Here is a 23,301-nt window from a genome sequence, read left to right as displayed (position 1 = left end):
GGCCGTAGTTCTCGCCGCAGAACTACGGCCATAGCTTTGAGGAGTGGAACAATGCCTTATTTTCAATGGGATTCCGGCCGGAGCGTACACACATCGTATGCGCTCCGGCCGCAATCCCATGCGGCGCCGGAAAAAACTGACATGTCAGTTTTCTGCGGGCAAAATTCAGTGAATTCCGGCCGCAGAAAGACCTGTCAGTTCACACAGTGAAGCGAGCGGCTCCGGCCACTTGCTTCACTGTGGGCTATGGGAAGCCCTGATGCGGGCGCACGCTGATAAGAGCTCCGCGGCCGAAAAGATCATCCGGACGGGATGATCCGGGCTGAGACCGGCCGTTCCGTAACCCGGCCGGGGTCACGTAACGGCCAGGTGTTCACGTAATGTGAATATAGCCTTATATAGTAGCCTGCCCCTCCCAATAGTGTCTTATATAGTAGCCAGCCCCCCATAGTCTCATATAGTAGCCAGCCCTCCCCTGTATTCTCATATAATAGCCAGCCTTCTGCTATAGTCTATTATATAGTAGCCAGCCTTCCCCTATAATCTCATATAGTAGCCAGCCCTCCTCAGTAGTCTCATATAGTCTCCAGCCCTTCCACATAGTCTCAAATAGTATCAAGCCCTGCCCCATAGTCTCTTGTATAGTAGCCAGCCCTCCCCCATAGTTTCTTATATAGTAGCCAGCCCTCCCCATAATCTCTTCTATAGCAGCCAGCCCTCCCCATAGTCTCTTATATTATAGCCAGCCCCCCCCCCCAGTAGTTTCATATAGTAGCCAGCCCTCTACCATAGTCTCATGTAGTAGCCAGCCCTTCCCCATAGTCCCAGCCAGCCCTCCCCCACAGTCTCATATAGTAGCGAGCCCTCGCCAATAGTCTCATATAGTAGCCAGCCCTCCCCAGTAGTCTCTTATATAGTAGCCAGCCCTCCCCCATAGTTTCTTCTATAATAGCCAGCTTTCCCCCATAGTCTCATATAGTAGCTATCCCTCCCCCATAGTCTCATATAGTAGCCAGCCCTCCACTGTATTCTCATATAATAGCCAGCCCTCTGCCATAGTCTGTTATATAGTAGCCAGCCCTCCCCCATAGTCTCATATACTTGCCAGCCCTCCCCCATAGTTTCTTATATAGTAGCCAGCCCTCCTCCATAGTCTATTAAAAAGTAGCCAGCCTTCCTCAGTAGTCTCATATAGTAGCCAGCCCTCCCGCATAGTCTCTTATATAATAACCAGCCCTCCCCATAGTCTCATATATTAGCCAGCCCTTCCCCCTAGTCTCTTATATAGTAGCTATGGCGGGCCAGATGTAATTCAAACTCTGAATTGCCTGGTGGGCCAAAAATGATGGCACTGCGGGCCAGAGTTTGACATGACTGATATAGACCGATGGATAAACAGAGAGACAGATGCAGGTAGACAGAACGGGGCAGAAGACAGACAGGCACGCAGGCAGACAGAGACAGGCACACAGAGGCAGGCAGAGACAGACTCTCAATAATAATAATAATGATAAATCTGTTCGTATCAGTTTATTATCTGATACGTCCCCTATCTGGGCACCATATATTGAATGGATTTTTAGAACAGGGAAATAGTAAAAGAGCTTGCTCTGTCCTCTCCAGGCACTGACCTGGTATTGCAATGCTTCCAGGTTCAGTTCACCCCCCAAATGTGTTACCTAAAACAGAACCCCTCAAGGGTGCACAGCCACATCCAAAACTGCATTGCAACAAACACTCCCCCAAGTGGGGTGTGCAGCTGCACCCCAAGATTTAACCCTTTAAGGACAGAGCAAATTTCGATTTTTGCGGTTTCGGTTTTTCCTCCTTGTGCATAAAAGGCCATAGCACTTGAATTTTTCCACCTAGAAACCCACATGAGCCCTTATTTTTTGCGTCACTAATTGTACTTTGCTATGACAGGCTGAATTTTTGCATAAAGTACACTGCGAAACCAGAAAAAAATTCAAAGTGTGGTGAAATTAAAAAAAAAACAACGCATTTTGTTTATTTGGAGGAAATGTGTTTTTACGCCATTCGCCCTGGGGTAAAACTGACTTGTTATATATGTTCCTCAAGTCGTTACGATTAAAACGATATGTAACATGTATAACTTATATTGTATCTGATGGGCTGTAAAAAATTTAAACCATTGTCAACAAATATACGACACTTAAAACCGCTCCATTCCCAGGCTTATAGCGCTTTTATCCTTTGGTCTATGGGGCTGTGTCAGGTGTCATTTTTTGCGCCATGATGTGATCTTTCTATCGGTACCTTGATTGCGCATATACGACTTTTTGATCGCTTTTTATTACAATTTTTCTGGATTTGATGCGACCAAAAATGCGCAATTTTGCACTTTGGGATTTTTTCGCGCTTACGCCATTTACCGTACGAGATCAGGAATGTGATTAATTAATAGTTCGGGCGATTACGCGCGCGGCGATAGCAAACATGTTTATTTATTTATTTGTTTACTTTTATTTATAACCTGGGAAAAGGGGGGTGATTCAGACTTTTATTAGGGGAGGGGGCTTTTTACTAATAATGACATTTTTTTTTTAACTTTTACACTTATACTAGAAGTCCCCCAGGGGGACTTCTAGTATAAGTGCTTTGATCTCTCATTGAGATCTCTGCAGCATAGATATGCTGCAGAGATCCATGAGATAGCAGCCGGAAGTAAACGAGTGCCGAGCCGGGGACGGCGCCATCTTGGAGCGGTCCCCGGCCGGCTTCATTTACGAGATCGCTCCTCCGGGATAACATCCCGGAGGAGCGATCTCCCCACTAGACACCAGGGATGACGCTGCGTCCGGTAATCGGATGCAGCTGTCATGTTTGACAGCTGCATCTGATTACTGTATTAGCGGGCACGGCAATCGGACCGTGCCCGCTAATACCTACGGTCCCGGGCTACATGAGGCACCCGAGACCGGCGCGGTTCAGAGCTCTGAACTCCCTTACCGGCATCAGGGCGTAAATTTACGCCCGATGTCGTTAAGGGGTTAAGGCTTGGCATTGCTAATAAAAGTTTGTTTGGTAAACACTTGTTTGTCTCTGGCAGCCTGTTGCCATGGCAACAAAGTTGTTTACCACTAGCTTGCCAGGGCAGGGCTGGTGATGTCATCAAGGCTGTGCTGATATATACAGCTGACAGAAAGGCTAGCAGTTCCATTTGCAGACAGGCAACCAAGCAGGTAGGCTGGTTGGTTGGTTGGTTGTTCAGTTGCTTGCCAGCAAGAAAGATGCAGGTAGGTGCCTTTTAAACAATTTTATTTGGGTTCTTTGGAGGCCGGTGTATGCTTTTGTTAATACGGCTGCACAGATAAGAATTCACCATAGTTTTTATTTAATAAATAGTTATCAATGTGTAGCTATCTATATATAGATTAGATACATAGATAATCATATAAACCAGGGGAGTCAAAACTCAAATACACTGTGGGACAAAATTAAAAAATTGGACAAAGTCACGGGCCAACCTTGATAATTTTTGAAGCGCGAATGTGGCGGTCCTGGCACTGTCAGTGGTGTGCATCTTCCAGCCAGGTGTACTATGATAAATGACACCAAAAATTGCTATAATATGATTAAAACCAACCCAAGTAATAGCCAACCCAACCAAAACTGCCCGACATAGTAGCCAGCCCTCCCAGTAGTGCCAAAATAGGGGCCAAGGTCCTATATAGTAGCCAGCCCTCCAAAATAGTCTCCTATAGTAGCTAGCCCTCCCCAATAGTCTTATACAGTAGCCAGCCCTTCTTAGTAGTCTCATATAGTAGCAAGCCTTCCCCTATAGTCTCATATAGTAGCCAGCCCTGCCCCATAGTCTCTTATATAGTAGCCAGCCCTCCCCATAGTCTCTTATATTGTAGCCAGCGCTCATCATAGTCTCTTATATAGTAGCCAGCCCCCCATAGTCTCTTATATACTAGCCAGCCCTCCCCAATAATCTGCCATAATAGACAACCCTCCCAATAGTCTCCTATAGTAGACAGCCCTCCCCAATAGTCTCATTCAGTAGCCAACCCTCCTCTGCAGTCTCATATAGTAGCCATCCCTGCCCTAGTTTCTTATATAGTAGCCAGCCCTCATCAATAGTCTCCTATAATAGACAACCCTCCCAATAGTCTCCTATAGTAGACAGCCCTCCCTAATAGTCTCATACAGTAGCCAGACCCCCCTTAGTCTCATATAGTAGCCAGACCTTCCCATAGTCTCATATAGTAGCCAGCCCTCCCACATAGTCTCATACAGTAGCCAGCCCTCCCCATAGTCTCATATAGTGGCCATCCCTCCCCCATAGTCTCTTACATAGTAGCCAGACCTCCCCAATAGTCTCATATATTATCCAGCCCTGCCCCAAAGTCTCTTATATAGTAGCCAGCCCTCCCCATAGTCTCTTATATAGTAGCCAGCCCTCCCCACAGTCTTTTATATAGTAGTCAGCACACCCCATAGTCTCTTATACAGTAGCCAGCCCTCCCCATAGTCTTTTATATAATAGCCAGCCCACCCCATAGTCTCTGATATAGTAGCCAGCCCCGCCCCCATAGTTTTTTATATAGTAGCCAGCCCTTCCCAATAAACTCATATAGTAGCCAGCCCTCCCCATTAGTCTCATATAGTAGCCAGCCCTCCCCAGTAGTCTCATATAGTAGCTAGCCCTCCCCCATAGTCTCCGATATTAGCCAGCCCTCCCCCAGTCTCTGATATAGTAGCCAGCCCTCCCCAGTAGTCTCATATAGTAGCCAGCCCATCCGCATAGTCACTTATATAAATAACCAGCCCTCCGCCAAAGTCTCATATAGTCTCCAGGCCTTCCATTGTCTCATATAGTAGCCAGCCCTCCCCCATAGTCTCATATAGTGGCCATCCCTCCCCCATAGTCTCTTACATAGTAGCCAGACCTCCCTATAGTCTCTTATATAATAGCCAGCCCTCCCCAATACTCTCATATAGTAGCAAGCCCTCGCCAATAGTCTCATATAGTAGCCAGCCCTCCCCCATAGATTCTTCTATAGTAGCCAGCCATATAGTAGCTAGCCCTCCCCCATAGTCTCATATAGTAGCCAGCCCTGCACTGTATTCTCATATAATAGCCAGCCCTTTGCCATAGTCTGTTATATAGTAGCCAGCCCTCCCCCATAGTCTCTTATATAGTAGCCAGCCCTCACCCATAGTCTCTTAAATAGTAGCCACCCCCAGAAGTCTCATGTAGTAGCCAGCCCTCCCACAGTCTCAATATAGTAGCCAGCCCCCCCCCCCCCTTCATAGTCTCATATAGTAGCCAGACCTTCCCCATAGTCTCTTATATAGTAGCCAGCCCCCCCTTGCTCTCTTATATAGTAGCCAGCCCTCCCCCATAGTGTCATCTATAGTGGCCATCCCTCCCCCATAGTCTCTTATATAGTAGCCAGCCCTCCCCAGTAGTCTCATATAGTAGCCAGCCCTCCCGCATAGTCACTTATATAAATAACCAGCCCTCCCCAAAGTCTCATATAGTCTCCAGGCCTTCCATTGTCTCAAATAGTATCAAGCCCTGCCCCATAGTCTCTTGTATAGTAGCCAGCCCTCACCCATAGTTTCTTATAGAGTAGCCAGCCCTCCCCATAATCTCTTATATAGTAGCCAGCCCTCCCCATAGTCTCTTATATTATAGCCAGCCCCCCCCTCCCCCAGTAGTTTCATTTTCAGTAGCCAGCCCTCTACCATAGTCTCATATAGTAGCCAGCCCTCCCCCATAGTCTCATATAGTGGCCATCCCTCCCCCATAGTCTCTTACATAGTAGCCAGACCTCCCTATAGTCTCTTATATAATAGCCAGCCCTCCCCAATACTCTCATATAGTAGCAAGCCCTCGCCAATAGTCTCATATAGTAGCCAGCCCTCCCCCATAGATTCTTCTATAGTAGCCAGCCCCCCATAGTCTCATATAGTAGCTAGCCCTCCCCCATAGTCTCATATAGTAGCCAGCCCTCCACTGTATTCTCATATAATAGCCAGCCCTTTGCCATAGTCTGTTATATAGTAGCCAGACCTTCCCCATAGTGTCATCTATAGTGGCCATCCCTCCCCCATAGTCTCTTATATAGTAGCCAGCCCTCCCCAGTAGTCTCATATAGTAGCCAGCCCTCCCCTGTATTCTCATATAATGACCAGCCCTCTGCCATAGTATTATATAGTAGCCAGCCCTCCCACAGTCTCATATAGTAGCCAGCCCCCCCCCCCTCCATAGTCTCATATAGTAGCCAGACCTTCCCCATAGTCTCTTATATAGTAGCCAGCCCCCCCTTGGTCTCTTATATAGTAGCCAGCCCTCCCCCATAGTGTCATCTATAGTGGCCATCCCTCCCCCATAGTCTCTTATATAATAACCAGCCCTCCCCATAATCTCATATAGTAGCCAGCCCTCCCCCATAGTCTCTTATATAGTAGTCAGCCCTCCCCCACAGTCTCATATACTTGCCAGCCCTCCCCCATAGTTTCTTATATAATAGCCAGTCATCCTCTATAGTCTCTTAAAAAGTAGCCAGCCTTCCTCAGTAGTCTCATATAGTAGCCAGCCCTCCCGCATAGTCCCTTATATAATAACCAGCCCTCTCCATAGTCTCATATATTAGCCAGCCCTTCCCCCTAGTCTCTTATATAGTAGCTATGGCGGGCCAGATATAATTCAAACTCTGAATTGCCTGGTGGGCCAAAAATGATGGCACAGCGGGCCAGAGTTTGACATGACTGATATAGACCGATGGATAAACAGAGAGACAGATGCAGGTAGACAGAACGAGGCAGGAAGACAGACAGGCACGCAGGCAGACAGACAGGAACACAGAGGCAGGCAGAGACAGACTCTCAATAATAATAATAATAATAATAATAATAATAATAATAATAATGATAAATCTGTTCGTATCAGTTTATTATCTGATACGTCCCCTATCTGGGCACCATATAGTGAATGGATTTTTAGAACAGGGAGATAGTAAAAGAGCTTGCTCTGTCCTCTCCAGGCACTGACCTGGTATTGCAATGCTTCCAGGTTCAGTTCATTCCCCAAATGTGTTGCCTAAAACAGAACCCCTCAAGGGTGCACAGCCACATCCGAAACTGCATTGCAACAAACACTCCCCCAAGTGGGGTGTGCAGCTGCACCCCAAGATATAAGGCTTGGCATTGCTAATAAAAGTTTGTTTGGTAAACACTTAAGTTTGTCTCTGGCAGCTTGTTGCCATGGCAACAAAGTTGTTTACCACTAGCCTGCCAGGGCAGGGCTGGTGATGTCATCAAGGCTGTGCTGACATATACAGCTGACAGAAAGGCTAGCAGTTCATTTGCAGGCAGGAATCAAGCAGGTAGGCTGGTTGGTTGGTTGGTTGTTCGGTTGCTTGCCAGCAAGGAAGACACAGGTAGGTGCGGCTGCACCGATGAGAATTCACCATAGTTTTTCTTTAATAAATAGTTATCAATGTGTAGCTATCTATATATAGATTAGATACGTAGATAATCATATAAACCAGGGGAGTCAAAACTCAAATACACAGTGGGACAAAATTAAAAAATTGGACAAAGTCACGGGCCAACCTTGATAATTATTGAAGCGCGAATGTGGCGGTCCTGGCACTGTCAGAGAAGCATGCAGTGTTCCTGGCACGGTCAGCGGTGTGCGTCTCCCAGCCAGGTGTACTATGATAAATGACACCAAAAATTGCTATAATATGATTAAAACCAACCCAAGTAATACCCAACCCCCCAAATATAGCCCTATGTTGTAGCCAACCCAACCAAAACTGCCCGACATAGTAGTCAGCCCTCCCAGTAGTGCCAAAATAGGGGCCAGCCCCCCAAGGTCCCATATAGTAGCTAGCCCTCCAAAATAGTCTTATACAGTAGTCAGCCTTCCTAAGTAGTCTCATATTGTAGCAAGCCGTCCCCTGTAGTTTCATATAGTAGCCAGCCCTGCCCCATAGTCTCTTACATAGTAACCAGCCCTCCACCATAGTCTCTTTATATAGTAGCCAGCCTTCCCCTATAGTCTCTTATATAGTAGCCAGCCCTCCCCCATAGTCTCATATAGTATCCAGCCCATTCCCATAGTCTCATATAGTATCCAGCCCATTCCCATAGTCTGTTATATAGTAGCCAGCCCTCCTCATAGAGATCTCTTATATAGTAGCCAGCCCTCCTCATAGTCTCTTATATACTAGCCAGCCCTCCCCAATAGTCTCATTTAGTAGTCAGCCTTCCCAGTAGTCTCATATAGTAGCCAGCTCTCCTCAGTAGTCTCCTATTTTATTTTATTTTTTACTCTTTATTATTTTAGTTTTTCCATTAACAAAGAAAAAAGTTGGAAAGGCAGTGGGGTCCTCAACAACAAGGACAACTATGTGACAAACAATTCAGTACATTCCACACAAATAAACAGTACTCAACATCCAGCGGCAGAGCGGAGCATTACATCAAAGGGTGATACACTGCTAAGAATCTCATTGTGCGAAACATAAACACATAAGAAGTATCCCTCCTCTGCTGCTGCCAACATATGTCAATAAACATCCCCCTCCCTCCCCACCCCCAGAGCGGCAGATGTGAGAGGAAAATAAATAAATAAAAAATAAATAAAACGCAAAAAGGAAAACAAAAATACACACATCCAGGGTAACAAATTATTTTAGGCAGATCATTTACACCCAATCCTTCCAAATAAACAGGTGCTTGCGAATTCCATCCTTTTTACTTTTATACCTCAGAAGTTCTTACTGCTTAGTCTGGGAAACTAAATTCTTCCAGGCTTCCAACACTGGGGATTGCTGTGACAGCCACCCCCTCATAAGAAGCAACCTGGCACAGAATAGACATTTGGTATACAACGCTCTGTTCTTTGGTATATCCCAGGACCCGCCCAAAATCCCAATTACCGCTAACCTTGGGATGTTCTGCTTGGTTATACAATTCAGTGTATCAAAAACCGCTTTCCAGAAACCCTGGACTTTCCTACATCCCCAGATTATGTGAAAAAAGTCTGCATCATCGCAACCACATCTGGGACAGTTCGCCGACTCTCTTATCCCCATCTTAAACAAAATTAAAGGTGAATAGTAGTTACGGTGAAGAATTCTAAATTGAATCAGCTTGTGAGCTTCATTCATGTAAACGTTATCCAAGTTTGCACATATATTCTGCCATGCCTCCTCCCCGAGATTACCAACTTCCTGTTTCCACTTTACCTTCTTACTATCTAGTGCGGCGTACTTAATTTCATTAGCCAAAATTTTGTAGATCAAAGAGAGACCTCTTCTTGCCTTTCCCATGCCCTGTAACACTGAAAATATTCTGTGCTCATTAATCACGAAATAACTCGCACCATTTGATGCTTTACACGCGTGCTCTAGTTGTAGAAAAAAAACAAAAAAAAACTGTGCTTATCTTCTAGCCCATAACATTCCTTAACCTCTTGGAAAGTCATGAGCTTGCCACTCTGAAAAAGCTGCAATACCAACTTAATCCCTTTTACGTGCCAAAATTTCCAGTTGTGAATCTTCATAAATTCCAACAAGTGGAAATTGTTCCATAATGGAGAACAACTCATACTACCCACTATACCACATCTTTGCTTAGTGTAAGACCATTCTTTATCGTATAGATTACATAGTGAATTGTTAGTTACCCCACCACCCCAGTAACCAGTTTCAAGCAATTCAAATACATTGTCATAATTACTAATCCCAACCTTGTGCTGAAGAGGGGAAATACTTTTCCATCCTGCTAACTTACTTAAATGTGAAGAAATAAAATATAATCTAAGATCGGGCATGGAAAAGCCACCTACCCTTTTAGGGCCACTGAAAGCTCTGTATTTAAGTCTCACCCGTTTCCTCCCCCATATGAGGTTTCCCAGTAGGATCTCAATCTTCCTAATCCACCTATCACTCACCCATACAGGGGAAGCTTCAAAGAAGAGTAGCTGGGGAAGGACGACCATCTTTACAATGGCAAGTCTATCTGCCATCGAAACTGGTAGCCTTTTCCACACATTAATTCTCTTTTCAAGGTTTTTAGAAAATGGCTTAATATTCAACTCACAAAAGTCACTAACGTTGGGCCCTACCTTGATACCAAGATATTCCAGCGTCTCCATGGGCCCTAAAGCCCTTAACTTACCCGCGACCGTGGAGGAGGATCCCAAATTTAGTAAGGAAGACTTATCCCAGTTGATGGATAACCCAGACGGGATAATATACTCACTCAGTTCATCTACAATACGCGATAATTTACTGTCAGGGTCCTTAACCAACAATAGAATGTCATCGGCATACAACAGGAGTTTGTTCTTATTACCTTCTATACCGAACCCCTCATAGTCCAACCGTGTCCTGACCCACTGTGCCAAAGGTTCTATATACAGTGAAAATAAAAAAAAGGGGAGAGTGGACAGCCTTGCCGAGTTCCTCGGCTGAGCGCAAAGGGTTCTGAAGGGTTACCATTAATTAATAAACAGGCTATAGGATCATGATATAGTGTTTTAATCTGCCCCAGAAATACCGTCCCAAAGCCAAACTTAGCTAGGACCTCCCAGAGGTACCCCCACTCCACCCTGTCGAAGGCCTTAGCTGCGTCCAACGACAGGATGGAGTGGGACCCCTCCCCACGCTCCAAGATAGCCGAATGGACCTCAATGATGTTATCTTGCACTGTCTTATTGGGCATGAAACCCCCCTGCTCCTCACCTATCAGCTGGGGGATAACTCTATTAATTTTCTTTGCCAGCACTTTTGCAAAAAGCTTGACGTCAGTGTTAAGGAGCGAGATGGGGCGGTATGATTTGACCAATTTCAGATCCTTCCCCTTTTTACCCAGCAAAATTATATGGGCTTCTCTCATAGACTGAGATAACATCCCCCCTTTACAGGATTCATTTAATACCTCGGCAAGTGTGGGCAAGATTACGGCGGAATATTTCCTATATATCTGGAAAGGTAACCCATCTGGACCAGGTGAGGTATTACCTGATATAGATGCTAGAGCTTCCTCTAAATCTGACAGTGTGATCTCCCCCTCCAAGCGATCCCTGTCCTCCTCCGCCACCACGGGCAGCTCCACCTCTGCAAGCCGGCTGGCAATCCGCTTATCCCACCCTGAGGACTCGGAACAGTACAGATTCTGAAAAAAAACCTCTTAATTCTTCAGCAATACCCGACTCATCCACCACCAAACTCCCATCTCTACCAACAACTGATGCTATCTCCTGGTTGTCGGCCCTATTTGTCAAAATTCTGGCCAGCAATTTATTGGGTTTCCCCCCCCCAATGTACAAATTTATCTTGCCCAGAAAAAAAAAAAAAAAAACAAATCTGTTGAACTTTCTCCTTTATAAACTTCCCGAAGGCCTCTTGTGCGACTTTTAAGCTGTCCCAGCTCTCCACAGAAGCCCTTTCCGCATACTCCATGGTTCTCTGGTGTACTGCCTCCTGCAACTCCAATTCCCTAGACGCAAACCCCCTTTTACCCCTCTTGATATTTTGGATTAGGATTCCCCTCAAAAAAGCCTTAAAAAGTATCCCACATAACTAATAATGATGCAGACCCCTTGTTGGAAGACGAAAACCCAATAATTTCCTTAACTATATGTTGTTCTTGATCGATAACCGACAACCAATGGGGATTAATTTTTATCCTATTATGAGCACCTGACCTCTGATCTTCCCCTAACTCAACAACAAGAGGGGTATGATCAGATATGGATCTAGGAGCATAAAAAATCCTTTTAACCTGCCACAAAGCTGGAAGATTACACAGTAACGAGTCTATGCGTGAAGCCGCATCATACGAGCTGCTAAAGCATGAATATTCCCGCTTATCTGGGTTCAAGATACGCCATACCTCCCACCACCCCATTTCTTCACAAAAGTTCCGTAAAGGGGACCGGCCATAGTCACGAGGTTTACCTGAGCTGTGACTATCCAACAGGGGGTCCATAATACAGTTGAAGTCACCACCCACATATAACTGAGTAAAGGATTTGTCTTTAATAAATTCAGCGACTGCGAATAGGACATCCATCGGGAAAGGGGGTGCTATATAAAGGAATGTCAATATTGTGTTTACACCTTCCAGAGAACCATGGAGCAACACAAATCTACCCCGATCATCAACCTTAACACACCAAGGTTTAAATGACCTAGCAAACGACTAAAAAGTCACTACTATCCATTAGCATCAAACACAATGATATACAACCTATAGAAGTATAAAAATGCTGGACAACAAAATCTCAATAAACAATGAATACTTTATTATTACATATCAAGGATAATATTTAAAAACATTAAAAAGGGAAGCAGAAAAATATACATAACATGTATCAAATGGTATACAAGGCAGGAAATAAATAGATGTTAAGTACACTACATACTGAATACACAGTGGTATGTCAATTGACTCCCAGAGGAAAGTGCACTAGTGCAATAAACAAAAAACTAAAAAAGTGCTAAAGTAACCTCTATATATTGCTGCAAGTGCAGTACAAGTGCAGGGTCACATGTGCTAAAGTAAACTATAGGTTGAACTGAAAAAATAACAGTAATCAATAATACTTAAACCTCGGGGTCCACACTGTATGCTGCCAAGTATTGCCACTCACTCAGGGTGAGTGGCAATACTTGGCAGCATACAGTGTGGACCCCGAGGTTTAAGTATTATTGATTACTGTTATTTTTTCAGTTCAACCTATAGTTTACTTTAGCACATGTGACCCTGCACTTGTACTGCACTTGCAGCAATATATAGAGGTTACTTTAGCACTTTTTTAGTTTTTTGTTTATTGCACTAGTGCACTTTCCTCTGGGAGTCAATTGACATACCACTGTGTATTCAGTATGTAGTGTACTTAACATCTATTTATTTCCTGCCTTGTATACCATTTGATACATGTTATGTATATTTTTCTGCTTCCCTTTTTAATGTTTTTAAATATTATCCTTGATATGTAATAATAAAGTATTCATTGTTTATTGAGATTTTGTTGTCCAGCATTTTTATACTTCTATAGGTTGTACACCAAGGTTTAAATTAGATTTTTTTTATGAAAGTAAACAGATACGCCTGAAGAATATGACGACAGAGCCGAGTGGTACTCAAACTTAGCCCACTTCTTCTTCATGCTATCCACCTTATCAGGGGCCAGATGTGTTTCTATAAGGACAATTATGGCAGGGAGATATTTACCAATCCTATCTGCTATCGCACAGTGTCGGCCATACCCCGGGTGTTCCAGATCACAATCCTAGTGCACATAGATCAAAAAAAAAAAAAAAAAAAAATCCCCTCCCACCAATCTGTCGTTCCCAAACCCTCCCACCCCCACCCTTCCCGCATGATACCATGCACCACCCTCTACCAGGCTGCACATTGCTCTTCCCTGCTCCACATCATAAATGTCATACACCAAAACCATACTATGCTGCCCCTAAGGTTATCACAAACAATTAATTTTAAATTAATTAATTTTTAGCAACCTCAGCATCCAACCACTCAGTCAAATCAGAAGCATTGTGAAAAAAAAATAAAAAATAAAAATAAAAAACTGAATTACTATAAATAAATGGACCAAAAATAAATTATCTAAACATAAATGAAGTAGCCTCTCCTCAGGCCACCCAATAGGAGTTAGTTACTACCCAACAGATAGAAAACAAAAATCTAGATTTCAATTGCATCTAGATGACCATAGTGATTTTGTACATCCATGTGTTCCTCTGATAACATCATTCAACCCCTCCTCTAATACTGAGAGCTGATTACACAGTACATGAAGGCGAGACACAGTCTTATCAAACATTTCAATTCATATAAGAGTACCAACTGGCCATCTCAGCTTCCTCTCTTCTGTGTGAGTTCTCTGTTGAGGGGGTTGAAGTTCTTATGGGTCACATGCTTAGTGTTCACCTGGGGGCATAAATCCCAAACAGAGGTAACATACTGTGTCCAGGCAACTGAAAAGGAAAAAAGGTAATTATAGTTCACCACTAGGGGCAGCGGGGCACCTTGCATACAGTAGTTCCATCCCCCAAAAGATAAGGGGTTTAGCAGAGGGAGTTCTTTTCATACTCCTGTTCAGCCAGAGTGGTTGCTGAGAGCACACCTTTTTAGTTCATAACTTGCAAAAAAAAAAAAAAAAAAAAAAACATGCTGTCCGCAGATTCAGCAATTTTCTTAATCTGAACAGTTACTTAGGACTAATTCAACACTATTCCTATAGTTATCAGCGGTGCTGCGTGTATCATAAATCACATTGGAGTCCCAAGGAGATGGTATTATAAACTGGTAGCCAGCAGACTCACCCTACCACTGGAGCCCATTTCTGCAGCCTTGTTTCAGAACAGTTCTGTCCTAGTGTCCAGAGATTGATCAGCTGAGGAGGAGTGTGCTGATTTAGCTATGAGCTGCCCCAATTAACACCTTCTGCCCCTGTGGAAGAGGGCTACAAAGCAAAACAGGCAGAGAAAAAAAAAAAAAAAAGTATACTGTCAAGAACTGGCTTCCAGCCTCAAAATACACCGGTGCTCTTGCTCACCCAAACCTCAAAACAGCTCAGCGCCAGCTGTGCAGCCACGGACGCCGGCGTTGCAGACCCCACCATCAGCCTTAACTGCCAGCAGCCAGATTTTTATAGCCCAGTGTTCTCTCACCCCTCTTCCCTCTCAGCAAGGGGAGGGGGTGCACATAAGCAGAGCCCCCAGCGTCCTTCCCGGGAGAATGCAGCGCCCCAGACACGCCTGAAGGATCCACCAACTCCTGGGCCCGGCATCTTCCACAACCGCCAGCACCTCCGGAAGGCTGACTCCCACCGCTGCCTCCTCCACCATATGCCTCCTCTTCTCTCCATTCCAAGTTTTCATCAGAGGCCGGCACGGTGCAGCCCGGCATCCCCGCACTCATATGGGCAGCTCAGGATCCTCATTGGGCAGAGAGAGATAGCAATGTGTACGGCTACTCAGTCATGCCGCTAGCCACACCTCCAATAGTCTCCTATAATAGACAACCCTCCCAATAGTCTCCTATAGTAGACAGCCCTCCCCAATAGTTTCATTCAGTAGCCAACCCTCCCCTGCAGTCTCATATAGTAGCCATCCCTGCCCCATAGTCTCTTATATATTAGCAAGCCCTCCCCCATAGTCTCTTACAGTAGCCAGCCCTCCCTGTAGTCTCATATAGTAGCCAGCCCATTCCCATAGTCTCTTATATAGTAGCCAGCCTTCCTCAATAGTCTTATACAGTAGCCAGACCCCCCTTAGTCTCATATTGTAGCCAGCGCTCCCCGTAGTCTCATATAATAGCCAGCCCTCCCCATAGTCTCATATAGTATGCAGACCTCCCCAATAGTCTCATATAGTATCCAGCCCTGCCCCAAAGTCTTTTATATGGTAGCCAGCCCTCCCCATAGTCTCTTATATAGTAGCCACCCCCCAGTAGTCTCATATAGTAGCCAGCCCTCCCACATAGTCTTATATAGTAGCCAGCCCTCCCTATAGTCTCATATCGTAGCCAGCCCTCCCCATAGTCTCATATAGTATGCAGACCTCCCCAATAGTCTCATATAGTATCCAGCCCTGCCCCAAAGTCTCTTATATAGTAGCCACCCCCCAGTAGTCTCATATAGTAGCCAGCCCTCCCACATAGTCTCATATAGTAGCCAGCCCTCCCACATAGTCTCATATAGTAGCCAGACCTCCCGAATAGTCTTTTATATAGAAGCCAGCCCTCCCCCATAGTCTCATAAAGTAGCCAGCCCTCCCCTATAGTCTCTTATATAGTAGCCAGCCCTCCCCATAGTCTTTTATATAGCAGCCAGCCCACTCCATAGTCTCTTAGATCGTAGCCAGCCCCCCTCCATAGTTTTTTATATAGTAGCCAGCCCTTCCCAATAAACTCATATAGTAGCCAGCCCCCCCTTAGTCTCTTATATAGTAGCCAGCCCTCCCCCATTGTCTCTTAGGCTATGTTCACACTACGTAAAACTAAGGCCGTAGTTCTCGCTGCAGAACTACGGATGTAGTTTTGAGGAGTGGAACAATGCCTTATTTTCAATGGGATCCCGGCCACAGCATACACACATCCTATGCGCTCCGGCCGCGATCCCATGCGGCGCCGAAAAAAACTGACATGTCAGTTTTCTGCGGCCAAAATTCAGTGAATTCCGGCCGCAGAAAGACCTATTAGTTCACACAGTGAAGCAAGTGGCTCCGGCCACTTGCTTCACTGTGGGCTGTGGGAAGCTCTGATGCGGGCGCACGCTGATGCGCCTGCAGTGTCCCAGAACAGCCCTCTTATACTCACACTTTTATTATGACCGGTTCTGTTCTGGAAAGCTATGGTCCACTGCTAACTGCGTGTATTGTGTCACCCCCCCTGCAGTTTTCAGGTCTGCTATTCCATTCATTTCTTGTATGCATATTCAGTTATCAGTGCCTAATGGTATTATGTCGCCCCCCAGTTTTTAAGTATGGTACTTCTCATGTATATTTCTCTGTATATGCCTAATGGTGTGATGATGCAATGGCTGGATGTCACGTGACTGTGCCCTGTTGCCATGGTACCCCCAATGGTCATCGAGTTTTGGCTGGGGTTACCATGTGACTTCCTGTTCTACCTCAGTCTTGTTCTCCACCTTCAGGGGACAAGTTCTGTGTCTGTTCTCTCTCCCTGCTAAGAGAGAGGCCTGCGTGTGCTCTGCTGCTCCAGTCCACTGGCTGTGTTCCTCTATCAAGTCTCAAGATTCTCATCTGGGTGTCGATTCTTCAGTCATTCCTCTCATCATCTTCTCTAATCGTCAACAGCAGGTAATTAGTTCAAGTCTCATTCCACCCAGCATCCCATCTTCAGTTTCACTACTACTCCCATCATTCAGCACGCTACTCTCACAGCCTATTGCAGCATCACCCATTGCTCTGCTTTATTCAAGTTTTCCTTATACCCGGTTGCATCCGGAGAGACTGTTGCTACTAGTTACCACCGTTACAATAAATATGCAACTACCGTTGTTTCTGAACCTTGGCATTGGTGTGATAATTGGTGCCCTGACTAAGGACAACGAAGAATCGCATGCCTAGTCTCCACTCGGTCAGGAGCCCGGTTTCCAGCTGTGATCCCTCGTGCCTAAACCGTGACAACCATCTAGCTAGCAGCTTCCCCAGTTCCTGCCCGCAACAACACCCTCTCAGCGGAGTGGCCCTTAGGGGGGGGGGGCATCGCATGCCCGCATCAGAGCTCTGCGGCCGGAAAGATCATCCGGCCGTTACTTAAGCACCGAACGGCCGGGTGTTAACGTAATGTGAACATAGCCATATATAGTAGCCTGCCCCTTCCAATAGTGACTTATATAGTAGCCAGCCCCCCATAGTCTCATATAGTAGCCAGCCCTCCCCTGTATTCTCATATTATAGCCAGCCCTCTGCCATAGTCTGTTATATAGTAGCCAGCCTTCCCCCACAGTCTCCTCATTTATAGTATCCAGCAGGGGTGGATTAACTTTACCGTAGGCCCCGGGCTGTTCACCAAGCCTAGGCCCCCCCACCCCACTGTAACTATAGCAGCACTAGCCTGGTGTTCATAGTACAGGACAGATAATGTCATGATGTCCTGATTTGTGCAAATTAAAAAAAACTGTGATTTTTGCAAATCATGGCGGAAGTGTAGCAAGGAGACAGTACACCACTTAAAGTATAAGTCTTTTTGGGTGGTCATGGACCCCCCAGGAGCTCAGGGCCCCGGGCTACCGCCCGAAACGCCCCTAATATAATCCACTACTGGTAGCCAGCCCTCCCCAGTAGTCTCATATAGTAGCCAGCCCTCGCCAAAGCTGTATTAACAGCTGCTGCTGCCCTAGGCACTAAACCTGAAGACGCCCCATCTACACGCACCTATTGGCGATACCAGACATGACCAAAACGACCATACCCCCCACCCCCCCGGAAAAGACACCAGATTTACTGGCAAGTCTGAACGGGACGAGGGAAACTAAAAAAATAAAAAATAAAAAATTTGTTTTTTCTGTCCCCCTGCTCCCTGGTGCTGCCCCCCTGCAAGGTGCTGCCCTAGGCACCGGACCACGGGTGCCTAGTGGTAAATACGGCCCTGGCCCTCCCCCATAGTCTCATATATTAGCCAGCCCTCCCCCATAGTCTCTGATATAGTAGCTAGCCCTCCTCCATAGTCTCTTATACAGTAGCCAGCCCTCCCGCATAGTCACATATAATAACCAGCCCTCTACCATAGTCTCATATAGTAGCCAGCCCTCCCCTGTATTCTCATATAACAGACAGCCCTCTGCCATAGTCTATTATATAGTAGCCAGCCTTCCCCCATAGTCTCCTATATAGTAGCCAGCCCTCCCCAGTAGTCTCATATAGTAGCCAGCCCTCCCCCATAGTCTCATATAGTCTCCAGCTCTTCCACATAGTCTCAAATAGTATCAAGCCCTGCCCCATAGTCTCTTGTATAGTAGCCAGCCCTCCCCCATAGTTTGTTATATAGTAGCCAGCCCTCACCATAATCTCTTATATAGTAGCTAGCCCTCCCCATAGTCTCTTATATTATAGCCAGCCCCCCCCCCAGGAGTTTCATATAGTATCCAGCCCTCTACCATAGTCTCATATAGTAGCCAGCCCTCCAACATAGTCTCGTATAGTGGCCATCCCTCCCCCATAGTCTCTTACATAGTAGCCAGACCTCCCTATAGTCTCTTGTATAGTAGCCAGCCCCCCATAGTCTCTTATATACTAGCCAGCCCTCGCCAATACTCTCATATAGTAGCGAGCCCTCGTCAATAGTCTCATATAGTAGCCAGCCCTCCCCAGTAGTCTCATATAGTAGCCAGCACTCCCCAATACTCTCTTATATAGTGACCAGCCCGCCCCCATAGTCTCTTATATATGAGCCAGCCCCCCATAGTCTCGTATAAAGTAGCCAGCCCTCCCCCATAGTTTCTTCTATAGTAGCCAGCCTTTCCCCATAGTCTCTTATATAGTAGCCTGCCCCTACATAGTCTCTTATATAGTAGCTAGCCCTCCCAATAGTGTCTTATATAGTAGCCAGCCTCCCATAGTCTCAAATAGTAGCCAGCCCTCCCCCATAGTCTCATATAGTAGCTAGCCCTCCCCCATAGTCTCATATAGTAGCCAGCCCTCTACTGTATTCTCATATAATAGCCATCCCTCTGCCATAGTCTGTTATATAGTAGCCAGCCCTCGCCCATAGTCTCTTATATAGTAGCCAGCCCTCCCAATATTGTCTTATATAGTAGCCAGCCCTCCCCCATAGTCTCATATAGTAGCCAGCCCTCCCCCATAGTCTCATATAGTAGCCAGCCCTCCCCCATAGTCTCATATAGTAGCCAGCCCTCCCCATAGTCTCATATAGTAGCCAGCCCTCCACTGTATTTTCATATAGTAGCCAGCCCTACACTGTATTCTTATATAATAGCCAGCCCTCTGCCATAGTCTGTTATATAGTAGCCAGCCCTCACCCATTGTCTCTTATATAGTAGCAAGCCCTCCCCAGTAGTCTCATATAGTAGCCAGCCCTCCCCCATAGTCTCTTATATAGTAGCCATCCCTCCCCCATAATCTCATATACTTGCCAGCCCTCCCCCATAGTTTTTTATATAGTAGCCAGCCCTCCTCCATAGTCTCTTAAAAAGTAGCCAGCCTTCCTCAGTAGTCTCATATAGTAGCCAGCCCTCCTGCATAGTCTCCTATATAATAACCAGCCCTCTCCATAGTCTCATATATTAGCCAGCCCTTCCCCCTAGTCTCTTATATAGTAGCTATGGCGGGCCAGATGTAATTCAAACTCTGAATTGCCTGGTGGGCCAAAAATGATGGCACTGCGGGCCAGAGTTTGACATGACTGATATATACCGGTGGATAAACGGAGAGACAGATGCAGGTAGACAGAACGAGGCAGGAAGACAGACAGGCACGCAGGCAAACAGAGACAGGCACACAGAGGCAGGCAGAGACAGACTCTCAATAGTAATAATAATGATAAATCTGTTCGTATCAGTTTAATATCTGATTAGTCCCCTATCTGGGCACCATATAATGAATGGATTTTTAGAACAGGGAGATGGTAAAAGAGCTTGCTCTGTCCTCTCCAGGCACTGACCTGGTATTGCAATGCTTCCAGGTTCAGTTCACCCCCCAAATGTGTTGTCTAAAAAAACTGAATTCCTCAAGGGTGCACAGCCGCATCCGAAACGGCATTGCAACAAACACTCCCCAAGTGGGGTGTGCAGCTGCACCCCAAGATTTAAGGCTTGGCATTGCTAATAAAAGTTTGTTTGGTAAACACTTGTTTGTCTCTGGCAGCCTGTTGCCATGGCAACAAAGTTGTTTACCACTAGCCTGCCAGGGCAGGGCTGGTGATGTCATCAAGGCTGTGCTGACATATACTGCTGATAGAAAGGCTAGCAGTTCATCTGCAGGCAGGAAACCAAGCAGGTAGGCTGGTTGGTTGGTTGATTGTTCGGTTGCTTGCCAGCAAGGAAGACGCAGGTAGGTGCGGTTTAAACCATTTAATTTGGATTCTTTTGGGCCAGTGTATGGTTTTGTTACTACAGCTGCACCGATGAGAATTCACCATAGTTTTTCTTTATTAAATAGTTATCAATGTGTAGCTATCTATATATAGATTAGATACATAGATAATCATATAGACCCTTGGACGGATGGATGGAGAGGCAGACAGATGCAGGTAGACAGAACGAGGCAGGAAGACAGACAGGCAGACTGAGGCGAACAGAGGTAGACTCTTTATAATAATAAATAAATAAAAAAAACTGTTCTTATCAGTTTAATATCTGATACGTCCCCTATCTGGAGGCCATAGAATGAATGTTTAGAACAGGGAGATGGTAAAAGAGCTTGCTCTATCCTCTCCAGGCATTGATCTAGTAATGCAGTTCTTCCAGGTTTAGTGCACCCCCCAAATGTGCTGCCTAAAATCAGAACCCCTCAAGGGTGCACAGCCGCACCTCCAAATAAAGTCAGCTGCACCCGAAACGGCATTGCAAGAAACACCTCCCAAGTTGGGTGCGCAGCTGCACCCCAAGATTTAACCCCTTAACGACATCGGGCGTAAACTTACGCCCTCGCGCCCTGGTACTTAGCGCATCAGGGCGTAAATTTACGCCCGATGTTTCCCCAATCGCTGCGTGTTCGCACACAGCGATCGGGGAAGATGGCCTGCTATAAATCATAGCAGGCCATCTTAGCTTCTCAGCACGGAGGGTGGTTAACATCCCCCGTGCTTACGATCGCCGCTATTGGCTGATCAATTCAGATCAGCCAATAGCGGCGATCGGAACCGATGACCCGGAAAAAATGGTGGTCGGTGCTGTCAGAGGACGGCACCGACCGCCATTACTGTAAAAAGTAATGGTGGTCACGGTGCCACCGGCCCGATCGCCGTGAACGGCCGGCCGGTGGCACGGCGATCAGAGTCCCCCAAAATAGTAAATACCTGCTCTGGTATTTGTACATTACTCACCTGTCCCGGGGTCCTGATCGGCGTCTTCCGGGTTCGCGGCGTCCTCCGCCTTCTCATTCGGTCTTCGGCTATTTCCGGCGGTCCCCATCGGCTTTTTTTGGCTCCAGCCTCGTCTTTTTCCGGATTTTGCGCTCTGCTGCCCCCTAGCGGCTGATATGTGTAATACACTTATCAGCAGCTACAGGGATGTTCAGAATGTAGAAAAGGTTTGTTTTTTTTTTCCAAATTTTTTTTTTCTATTTTCCGCACCCTATCGCCGCTAAGTGTTGATCAGCATCGCATGAAAGTGCGCTGCTAATCAGCAACTCCTCCTTTTTGGCGTAGGGTGTTTTTTTCTATATCCTACTGCCACGGTCTGCTGATAAGTGCCGCACATATGTGCGGCATTTATCAGCAACGCCTTTGTTGGCGTAGGTTTTTTTTATACTTACTTTAAAAAAAAGCACGTAAAAAACACTACATTACACCACACTACATTGAATAAAGTTTGACACTACACCACTACATACCCCATATACCAATCCCCGTATAAAGATGGCCCCCAGGGTGTTTTCGGTGTCAGAGGGATACATTATTATTGCCTCTGACACCGAAACAGCCAGTGAGGATAAATGGGGGGGTCCTTCTTTCCTCCATTCATCCTCATCATCCTCATCATCCAGTGACGTGTCTGGTGGTAGCTTAGCGTACGCTGCCCCCCAGACACGTCTTTTCCGCCAGTACCGTCCCAATAAGAGATGACGGTATGGCGTGAAATTCTACAAACTCTGTGAGCGCACCTCTGGGTACTCTTACCGATTTAGGGTACGTGCACACTGCAGAATGTCGAAGGATAACCCTTTGTGCATTCCGCAGCTGGCACCCGCCGGCTCACTGATGCGGGCGCGCGTCTCCACCCGTGTCATAGACTCCAATCTATGCACGGGCGGATTCCATCGTCTGTCCAAAGAATGAACACGTTTGACGGAGAGCGGAATCCGCCCGTGCATAGAATGGAGTCTATGACACGGATGGAGACGTGCGCCCGCATCACTCCGCCGGCGGGTGCCAACTGCAGAATGCACAAAGGGTTATCCTTCGCCATTCCGCAGGGTGCATGTAACCTTAGAGTGTATGTAGGAAGGGACACCCGAATCCAGCCCCCAGATGCCCCAAGATGCCCCCTCCCCCCCATCCTCGGAACAATTGGGAAGATCGTCCGGGAACTGATCTTCCCACTGCTGGATAAAGGTTACCACCTGTATGGGGATAACTTTTATACCAGCACCCCCTCTTCCGGTCCCTCGCTGCCCTGTAGCTTGCGGCACGATCCAAACATATCAGAAGCAGTAATAAAGCCCTAATATTTAGCAGCCATGGAGTGGACCCAGCGCTTCTGAATGTGAGGGACCCCGTATCGCACCAGGACAACATTTTCCAGGTGACGTCCCCCACACTGGAAAACAGGAGACCCCAGAAGAAGTGCAGAGTGTGGCGTAACAGGGGTTCAGGAAGGACACCATTTTCCCGTGTGACACCTGTCCTGATCCCCCCGGCCTCTGCATACTGGATCGCTCCAAGGCGTACCACACGTCACTGGGGTTCTACATTATCTAAATTCTGTCCCTTATTCCTATTTCAGGGGTCACGTTGATCCAGGGATTATTCTGATCGCCATTATGGAGTCAGGAAGGAATTTTTTCCCTGTGATGAGGCTACTGTCGTCTGCCTTACGAGGGTTTTTTGCCTTCCTCTGGGTCAACACAGGTT

General features: G+C 46.3%; 1 protein-coding gene, 3 non-coding genes and 1 pseudogene across 6 annotated transcripts in view; 4 read left to right on the top strand and 1 right to left on the bottom strand.

Moving 5' to 3' along the window:
• Nucleotides 1-23,301, bottom strand: part of LOC138794806 (uncharacterized) — a 53,945-nt gene that overhangs the window by 7,044 nt on the left and 23,600 nt on the right. For 2 of the 3 annotated variants that reach the window (XM_069973685.1, XM_069973686.1), the window contains exons 2-3: nt 13,868-13,997; nt 9,234-9,328 (exon numbers count right to left, since the gene is read on the bottom strand). In XM_069973685.1, the coding sequence (XP_069829786.1) occupies nt 9,234-9,328; nt 13,868-13,874 (102 nt within the window). In that variant the 5' untranslated portion in view covers nt 13,875-13,997. Of the gene's footprint in view, nt 1-9,233; nt 9,329-11,012; nt 11,167-13,863; nt 13,998-23,301 lie in introns of all 3 variants that reach the window. The other variant, XM_069973687.1, reaches the window with a different exon arrangement.
• Nucleotides 1,487-1,668, top strand: LOC138796076 (U2 spliceosomal RNA). The gene has a single exon (XR_011363712.1). It is a non-coding gene; the product is annotated as a U2 spliceosomal RNA (small nuclear RNA).
• Nucleotides 6,883-7,064, top strand: LOC138796084 (U2 spliceosomal RNA). The gene has a single exon (XR_011363714.1). It is a non-coding gene; the product is annotated as a U2 spliceosomal RNA (small nuclear RNA).
• LOC138796184 (U2 spliceosomal RNA) lies at nt 20,025-20,206 on the top strand. Its single transcript, XR_011363771.1, has one exon. It is a non-coding gene; the product is annotated as a U2 spliceosomal RNA (small nuclear RNA).
• Nucleotides 20,810-20,990, top strand: LOC138796078 (U2 spliceosomal RNA; annotated as a pseudogene).

Source organism: Dendropsophus ebraccatus, chromosome 6 (assembly GCF_027789765.1).
Source record: "Dendropsophus ebraccatus isolate aDenEbr1 chromosome 6, aDenEbr1.pat, whole genome shotgun sequence".
In the NCBI taxonomy this organism is placed as follows: domain Eukaryota; kingdom Metazoa; phylum Chordata; class Amphibia; order Anura; family Hylidae; genus Dendropsophus; species Dendropsophus ebraccatus.
This window is presented reverse-complemented; position numbering and strand designations above follow the sequence as displayed.